Below are 9,687 nucleotides of genomic sequence, written 5' to 3' on the forward strand. Positions count from 1 at the left end.
TGCCTGTAGTCCCAGCTACTAGGGAGGCTGAGGCAGGAGAATCACTTGAACCCAGGAGGCGGAGGTTGCAGTGAGCCGAGATCGTGCCACTGCACCACTCCAGCTGGGTGACAAAGCGAGACTCCGCCTCAAAAAAAAAAAAAATAAAAGCGAAACCATAAATTTTTTTTAAAGCATAGGTGAATATGAAAATATGTAAATAATATTTCTGGAGTTGAGGAGATAAGCATTTCTATAGGAGTTTAAAATAATATAGTCAAATGGTTCAAAAATAAAACTATAAATAGCACAAATAGGTATATTATTCCCCATCTGCATCTTTATTACCCCTGCCCCCTTCCCATACTCAGTTAACCACTGTAATTGTATATGTCTTTCCAGAGCTTCTTCATGAGTTTGTTGAGAAATAAAAATACGTATTCTTAGTCCTCTGCCTTTTTTGATATAAATAGTATACTCTATACACTATTCTGTACCTTGCTTTTTAAACTTAAAAACTTTATACGCTTATTTTATACATTTGGAATGTCTTCACATTAGTCAGTACATAGAGAGCTTCCTCAGTATGTTTTTCCTCAGTATTTTTTATAGGATCATAGTATTCCATGCTCTGGATGTGCTATAATTTATATATCCAGTCCCTTGCTAATGGCCATTTGGGTTGTTTACATAATCCTTTACTAATACAAACAGTGATGCAATTGGTATCATTTTACGTGTCATTTTACAGGTATGCAAGTATATTTTTGGGGCTAAATTTCCAGAAAAAGTATGGCTGTTTCAAAAGATAGATGCGTTTGTAATTTTTAAAACATTGACCACTTGTTTCCCATAGTTGTACCAATTTATTCCCCCATTTGGAACCTGTGAGGCTGCCTGCTTCTTTATAGTGTCCTTAACAGAGTGTGTTTAGTTTTTGACTTATTGTCATTTGTTAAATGAAATTATTCTCAATGTAGTTATAATTTGCAATTTTCTCTTAAAAATTAGGTTGAGCACCTTTTCATATGTTTAAGAGAAAAGTCTTTTTAAACATGATATGAAGACACAGACTATTATATGGAGACATAGACCAGAAAAAAACTGTTGGAAAGATTTGACTACATAAAAATAAAATAAAAACTGAATGACAAACTGGGGTAGAGGAATTATTGCAACATATGACAAAATAAATAGCCTTGATATACACTTTTGTTAAAAATCAGTAATAGCGTTGGTAGGAATGTAAATTGTCTCAATTTCTATGGAAAACAATATGGAGATTTCTCAGATAATTAAAAATAGAACCACCTTTTGATTTAGCAGTTCCACTGCTGGATATCTACACAAAGGAAAAGAAACCAGTATATAAAAAAGACATCTGCACTTATATGTTTATTGCAGCACTGTTCACAATGGCAAAGTCATGAAATCAACCTAAATGTCCATAAGTGGTTGATTGGACTATGCGACCGTAAAAAGAATGAAATCATATCCTTTGCGATATCCTGGATGGAGCCAGAGGCCTAACTAAGTGAAGTAACTCAGAAAAAGACAATCAAATATCACATGTTCTCATGTATAAGTGGGAGCTAAACAGTAGGTACACATGGACGTTAAGATGAAAATAATAAACACTAGGGACTCCAAAGAGAGAGAGTTGGGGGTGGGGGTAAAGGTTGAAAAATTATCTATTGGGTACTGTGTTCACTATTTGGCTGATGGGTATACTAGAAGCCCAACCCCCACTATTATGCACTATTATGCAATATATCTATGTAATTTTAAAATAAAATTTGAAAATATCAGTAATAAGACAGTATTCTTTGATGTGAAAATGGGCAGGTGACGTGAATAGGCAATTTCAAATGAAAAAAATTGAAGTACCGATGAAACCCATATTAAAAATTCAACCTCATTGTTCAGTTCCCACCTGTGAGTGAGAACATTCGGTGTTTGGTTTTCTGTTCTTGCGATAGTTTGCTGAGAATGATGGTTTCCAGCTGCATCCATGTCCCTACAAAGGACACAAACTCATCCTTTTTTATGGCTGCATAGTATTCCATGGTGTATACGTGCCACATTTTCTTAATCCAGTCTGTCACTGATGGACATTTGGGTTGATTCCAAGTCTTTGCTATTGTGAATAGTGCCGCAGTGAACATACGTGTGCATGTGTCTTTATAGCAGCATGATTTATAATCCTTTGGGTATCGGGAAGGGGAACATCATACACTGGAGCCTATCATGGGGAGGGGGGAGGGGGGAGGGATTGCATTGGGAGTTATACCTGATGTAAATGACGAGTTGATGGGTGCTGATGAGTTGATGGGTGCAGCATGCCAACATGGCACAAGTATACATATGTAACAAACCTGCACGTTATGCATATGTACCCTAGAACTTAAAGTATAATAATAAAAAAAAAATTCAACCTCTCAGATAGGTAATGAATTGTAAATATAAATACCTTCGCTATACAATTGGTTATTTCTTTCTTCCTTTTTTTTTTTTTTTTTTTTTAAGATGGAGTCTTGCTTTGTTGCCAGGCTGGAGTGCAGTGGCTCAATCTTGACTCAGTGCAACCTCCGCCTCCTGGGTTCAAGCGATTCTCCTGCCTCAGCCTCCCAAGTAGCTGGGACTACAGGCGTGCACCACTACAGCCCGCTAATTTATTTTTTATTTTTAGTAGAGACGGGGTTTCACCATGTTGGCCAGGATGGTCTCTATCTCTTGACCTGTATCCTCCCGACTTGGCCTCCCAAAGTACAATTGGTTATTTCTCTAAAGTATACATATGATTCTTCTCCTAAATGAAACATAGGAGTATTGCGCTGTATAAATTTTAAGTAGTTTTTGTATGTGGTAAAGTTTCCAATTCCTTCCCCATATCTCCTTTCTGTCTCTTTCACTCCCAGAGGACCTAGATGTTTTGGATAGCAGAATCTTACATCATTTGTCACCATGACAGTTGAATGCAGGCAATAATAGATGCAAGTACAGTTACTTATTAAGCACCTTTTCCTTTTAAAGGTGAAATAGAATATCTGTAATTGTGTGTTAGAGTCTAGAAAAAGTTGGTTCAATTCAGCAGAAACACTTATTGAATGATTACTATTATGTGTCATGTGCATTGATCTGTAGTGGGGATGAAAAGATACGAAATTTGCTTTCAAGTAACTCATTAATCTTATTTGTGTCGTTATGCATTAATTTATTCTTATAGTTTTCTTTTTAAAGAGGCAGGTAATCTGTTTTCTGAAAATTTATTCCAGACCTTCATTTATTCTTTACGTACTGTACAGTTCACCCGTTTAAAATGTACAGTTCAGTGATTCACAGAGCTATGCAGCCACCATTACAACAGGCCATATTAGAATATTTTCATCATCCCCAAAATAAACTCTCTACCCATTAGCAGTCATTGCCCATTCCTCCTTTTCCCCAGTCCTTGGCAACCACTAATCTACATTTTGTCTCTGTAGTGGAATCATATATTTTTAATAAATGGAATAATATATTATTCGGTCTTTTGTGACTAGCTTCTTTCACTTAGCATGCTTTCAAAACTCATTCATGTGGTAGCATGTATTACTACTTTTCCTTTTACGGCAAATACAATTCTATTGCATGGATACGCTGTATTTTATTCATCTATTCATCAGTTAATAGGCATTTGGGTTTCTACCTCTTGTCTGTTTTGAATAATACTGCCATGAATATTCACATATATGTTTTTGTGTGAATATATGTTTCATCTCTTTTTAGCATATATATATATATATCCCTAAGAGTAGAATTGCTGGGTCATACGGTAACACTATGTTAGCCCTTTGAGGAAATGCCAGACAGTTTTCCAAAAAGGTACAGCATTTTACATTTCCAACAGCAGTGTAAAAAAATTCCAGTTTCTCCACGTCCTCATCAACACTTGATCTATCATTTTGATTATAGCCATCCTAATGGGTATAATGCAGTATCTCATTGTGGCTTTGATTTGCAATTCCCTAATGACTAAGGATAGTGAGCATGTTTTCATGTGCTTTCTTGGCCATTTGTATCAGCAATTTTGTGTCTTTCTGACCATTCTCTTGTAGTCACATCTACCTCTGACCACATCCTGGAAAGGTTCTCTACTTTAAAGGACTGGGGTCATTAAATTTTCTCACTTGGATAATTCAGGATATCTCAAGGTATTTAACCTTAATCTCATCTGTAAAGTCCCTTTTATCAAGTAAGGCAATATGTTCACAGGTTCTAGGTATTAGGCCATCTTTGGGGACCAGTTTTCTGTCTCTCACACCATATTAACAATAGTAAGTCTTTTGATCCGTAAGCATGATATCTTTTTATTTATTTAGAACATCTTTAATTTCTTCAAATGATGTTTCATATTTTTGTGTACATTATGTAATTTAAAAATTGTCCTTGAGTATTTCTTTGTGAGCAATCATAAATGGAATTATATTCTTACTTTCTTTCATTTTGTATTGTTCATTGTTATAATATAGAAATGTAATTTATTTTTGTATATTAATCTTGTATCCTGCAACCTTACAGAACTTGTTTATTGTTCTAGTAGATTTTTTATTTCTTAGAATTTTCTGTGTTCATGATCATGTCATCTATGAATAGAGATAGTTTTACTTCTTTCTTTTCAATCCACATGCGTTTTATTTCTTTTTCCTGCCTATTGTCCTGGCTAGAATTTTCAATGTATTGTTGAATCGAAGTGGTTAGAGCAGACATCCTTGTTTTGTTTCTGATGGTAGTGGGAAAGTATTTAGTCTTTCTCCATTAAGTGTGATGTTACTATAGCTTATTCATTAGTGCCCTTTATCCTGTTTAGGAAGCCCCCTTCTCTTCCTAATTTGTTGAGTGTTTGTGCCATGAAAGGGTATTGGATTTTTATCAAATGCTTTTACTGCTTCTATTGAGATGATAATGTGTTTTTTTTAATAATAGCATAATTGAGGTATAATTCACATATCTTAAAATTCACCATTTTTAAGTATACAATTCAGTGGTTTTTAATATAGTCCCATAGTGTACAACTATCACCACTATGTAATTTGAGAACATTCTCATCGCCCTCCCACAAAAAACCCTATACCCATTAGCAGTCACTCCCCATTACCTACTCCTCCTAGCCCCTGGGAATCATTAATATACTTTCTGTCTATGAATTTGCCTATTCTGGACATTTCATATAAATAGAATTTCACAATATGAAGCTTTTTGTTTGTTTGTTTGTTTGGTCTGGCTTCTTACATTTAGCATAATGTTTTCAAGATTCATTCATGTTGTAGTGTACATCAGTACTTAACTCTTCTGATTTCAGGACAGCCCTTTTCAGCTTTCTTTTCCCCTGGTTATCGCTGATAAACTAGCCGACTTACACCCTAAATTATTTTTCTCATAAAGCTCCCTGCCTCCTCTTAATTGTTTACCTCCCAAATCTCCATTTTTTAGAGTAAGGTTTTGGACTTGAATGTCCTCACACTCTGTTTCAATAAAGTCGGTTCTTTTGGGGATGGCTTGGGAGCTCTCTGTTCTTATGAATGGTCTTTATCCCTGGGCAGAATCGTTCAGCCAGTGCTTTGGGTACTGGGCAGTGACAGTAGCCACTGGTCTTCCTGCTTACCTCTTCAGGTGTGGACCTTAACCCTGCAAGTGAACTGGGCTGGGATAATCAGGGTGAGGGTGATTGGGGCCTCAGTATTCTCAGCCTTCTCTGCTTGGGGTTGAGTCTCCACCCTGTGAGTAAAGGAAGGGAGCCCTTGAACTCTTGGCTATACTCAACAGGAATTTCGCCCCTTCAACTCTGTGTTGGAAGTGATAAGAAATGCTGGCTACTTGTCTCTCCCATTGGGATACTCTATTCCTTGATTGGGAGCTGGGGGCAGAGGGAGTCCAGTTTTGGCTACCCCTCCCTGGGGAGTAGCTTCTGTCAAGGTAGACAAGGGGATGGTGAAAGGAAAGGAGTGCTTTGTGGCTCATATGCCATAGACTGTCACTGTTAGATTACTGAGTTTTAGCAGATTTTCTTGAATAAATGTTTCTTCATTTGCTATGGGCTCTTAGAACAATTTCTAGCCATTTCCAATTTAAAGAAAAAAAAAACAACTTTTTGCTGGAACTTTTTGCTGGTTATGGATTTACTTGGAACAGGTTCATGGGACTTTTTATGCTGCAGTTCTGGAAGTGGATCCCCCCTCTTAGGACTTCTTTTTCAGTAAAGTAGAATTTCTTTGTTATGATGATGCTAGAAGACTGACTATACTAAAGTAGTACCAATGAACTGTTTTTTTAATCAAGCTTTTACTCTGTCTTATTGATTAGGTTTCAGGATACCTGCTTTTCCTTGCTTTGTTTATATTTCTCCATATTGATGAACCTTGTTATAATGGTGTTTTACTTTTAAAAATTATTTTTAGTGACATATTTTTCCATTTGTTACTTTGATTTTTAGGTTTGGCTCCAGCAGCTGCTGTTGCCACCACCACTAGTTCAAGCACCATGCAGTTTACCTCAATATCAAATGCTTTGACCTCCACTGCTGCTATTGGGCTCTCATGTAAGTTACTAATTCCAAAGAAAATACTGTAATTTCTCATGAGGCCACCTTACTCAATTTGCCAGTATATACTACAGATCTCCTGTGTCTCAGAAATTATCATTATTCTTGAACCCATTTATAATTGCTGATATCAATAGTAGCTTTGCTTAAGAACCTAATTCTCATGGCTTTAGCTGTGAAATTTTTTTATGTTAACATGGTTATTATAGCTTAAAATGCTAACTTTAAGCATATAATTCATTAATATTGTGATGCTTTGAAACAACTTCTTGAAGCTATTAACAGTAGGGAGAGTGGGAGTTTTGCCAAGTATTTCTGAAGGGAAGAAGTCCTTATCCATGTGACTAAGATAAAATGGGAAATAAATGTTGGAGCCTTCCTATAGTGTGTTTTTCCATACCGACCTGGTTTGTGGTCCTTACATTTTACCTATCAGAAGTGGAACATGACAAAGGGCCAGCTGTAGTTTTGGGGTTCTAATTGACATTGTGTGATGCCTTGTGACCTCTCCTCTTGAAGAGGACCATCTATCTGGATGCTTTGAGCTGAGATGTGAGACTTTATCTTGTAACCTCAACTTCTTTGTTACACATTTTCCATTAGTATAGTAATAGCAAATGTTGGAAATATTGAATTCAGGCCAGGCTCAGTGGCTCATGCCTGTAATCCCAGCATTTTGGGAGGCCATGGCAGGTGGATTGCTCGAGCCCAGGCGTTTGAGACCAGCCTGGGCAACATGGTGAAACCCTGTCTCTACAAAAAATACAAAAATTTGCCGGACATAGTGGTGCGTGCCTGTAGTCCCGGCTACTGGGGAGGCTGAGGTGGGAGGACTGCTTGAGCCCAGGAGGTCAAGGCTGCAGTGAGCCAAGATTGCACCACTGCACTCCAGCCTGGGTGACATAGTAAGACCCTGTCAAACAAAAAAAAAGGAAAGAAAGGAAGAAAGAAAGAGAGAGAGGGAGGGAGGGAGAGAGAGAGAGAAAGAAAGAGAAAGAAAAAAGAAAGAAAGAAAAAAAGAAAGAAAGAAAGAGAAAGAAAGAAAGAAAGAGAAAGAAAGAAAGAAAGAAAGAAAGAGAGAAAGAAAGAAAGAAAAGAAAGAAAGAAAGTTGTAGGTCTTAGGCAATTTTTTCTTACAGGTCTCTATAAACTGACTTCTTTCAAAGTTTCTTCTTCACAATATCATAATGTTCATCATTAAATTTTGTTGTAATCCTAGCTGTAATAGCCCCCCTCCCCAGCTCTATGACAGTAAGATTGTCTCCATTCCTGGGAATAAAACTAGCCAGAAAATGTTTGATGCTTAATTGAGCATGAATAATGCTCAATTAACCATCACCATCCTCTTGTGCTATTGGCATAGTTAGGCATTAGTTAAGATTGGTTAGCACATGACTTATATTTTCTACCACTTAGACTTCAATTTTGAGACATGACTATGATTCTGGAACCATTTTGATATATGTAAGCAGTATCCTTCTCAACTATGATAGATTTCATGAATATGACCATGTCCAAGGTTTGGAGTTAAAATTATTGTTCAGTCAAAACTTGCTCTCTGACCTTTGACAGGTTCCCCCACTTATCTCCCTCTGATGTCCTTGTCTACAAAATGAAAATATATTGGGACCACAATATCTTTTAATTAACTTTAATGAATTATAACTTATACATCATAAAATTAACTTACTTTAAGTATGCAATCCAGAAATTTTAGTAAGTTTATCAAATTGTGTAACCATCACTGTATTTAGTTTTAGAGCATTTATATCATTCCAATAAGATCCCTCAGCCACAGACAACCACTAATCTGTTTTCCATCTCCATAGATTTGCCTTTTCTGGAAATTTCATATAAATGGATTGACCATGGTATTTTGAAGTTTAACCAAAAGTTTCTAAAGGACTCTTCAGATGAAAAAGACTATATAAATTTCTCACTGTTTTTGATTTAAAGGGTAATAGTTAATATTATGTTGTTCTCTACTGTTGGTGCTCCAACAACTTCGGCTAGAACATTTAATATTATAACCTTGGGATTTGCATTAAAATTCCCTGGAGCAGGTGGAGCAGCTCCTACTGTAGTTAATAAAATTTTAGAAGTATCAGGATGTCTTGGGGCTCTCACTGGAAATGTGCTTTATAACAAGCAGTAAGTAAGTTCTATGGCTTTTAGGGCTAAGTGGTTTTGACCATCTCATCAGAGGATCCAAAAGGTACACTAATATGTTTATGTAGATGATTGCCAAAGAGTAGAATGAGACAGTTGATATCAATGATGTTACTTCTTTGAGATGACTACAGGCAAAACAGCTGCCAAATTCTTGCCAACCATCAAACTTAAGAATTTTTGTTCTTGATCACAGTATTTAGCTGGTTGAGATTGATAAAGTTTTCTTTTTTTCTCTAAAAGTTAATTTAAGTTTTGACCTCTATTAAAGTTGACCCTCTTCTAAAGTTGATTACAGGAGTTTCTCTAGACCTATTCTAAATTTGTTTCTGCCAGTTAGGAGCTAGTTAGGTTGTAGGTGGAAGAAGACTTGGTTATCCATTGCCCCATAGCTATTGTGAGCTGGGTGATAAGGGGTCTTCTACCTAAACCTGTCTTTTAAGTTATACTCCATTTTGGAGCAGTCTTATTTGTTTTTACTTTAAAAAGTTTACTTAGGGATGAAATGACTCTTTTTTAATCTGGCTTAAACTAAAAGTCAATCCCTTTTAAGCTTAAAATAATTATTCCTAAACAGACATGTATATCATCCCTCTCTTTTTTTTTAAGATACAGTCTCACTTTGTCACCCAGGTTAGAGTGCAGTGGCGTGATTATAGCTGACTGCAGCCTAATCTCCTGGATTTATGTGATCCTCCCACCTCAGCCTTCTGAGTACCTGGGACTGCAGGCATGCACCACCATGACCAACTAATTTTTTTTTTTTTTTTTTTTTTGGTAGAGATGGGGTTTCTCCATGTTGGTCAGGCTAGTCTTGAACTCTCAACCTCAGGTGATCCACCAGCCTCGGCCTCTCAAAGTGCTGGGATTGCAGGCATGAGCCACCGCTCCCGGCCCAATTGTTTTTATTTTTATTAGAACTGATAAACAAATTCAGTAAATTTGCAGGATACAAAATC

The 9,687-nt window shown here is 36.6% G+C and overlaps 1 protein-coding gene across 1 annotated transcript in view; it reads left to right on the top strand.

The window, feature by feature from the left end:
• NUP62CL (nucleoporin 62kDa C-terminal like) overlaps positions 1 to 9,687 on the top strand; it is a 92,310-nt gene that overhangs the window by 38,947 nt on the left and 43,676 nt on the right. Inside the window, exon 3 of the mRNA XM_011970447.1 lies at positions 6,452 to 6,556. Within this exon, the coding sequence (XP_011825837.1) occupies positions 6,499 to 6,556 (58 nt within the window). The 5' untranslated portion in view covers positions 6,452 to 6,498. The remainder of the gene's footprint in view (positions 1 to 6,451; positions 6,557 to 9,687) is intronic.

Source organism: Mandrillus leucophaeus, unplaced genomic scaffold (genome assembly GCF_000951045.1).
Source record: "Mandrillus leucophaeus isolate KB7577 unplaced genomic scaffold, Mleu.le_1.0 Scaffold949, whole genome shotgun sequence".
NCBI lineage: Eukaryota > Metazoa > Chordata > Mammalia > Primates > Cercopithecidae > Mandrillus > Mandrillus leucophaeus.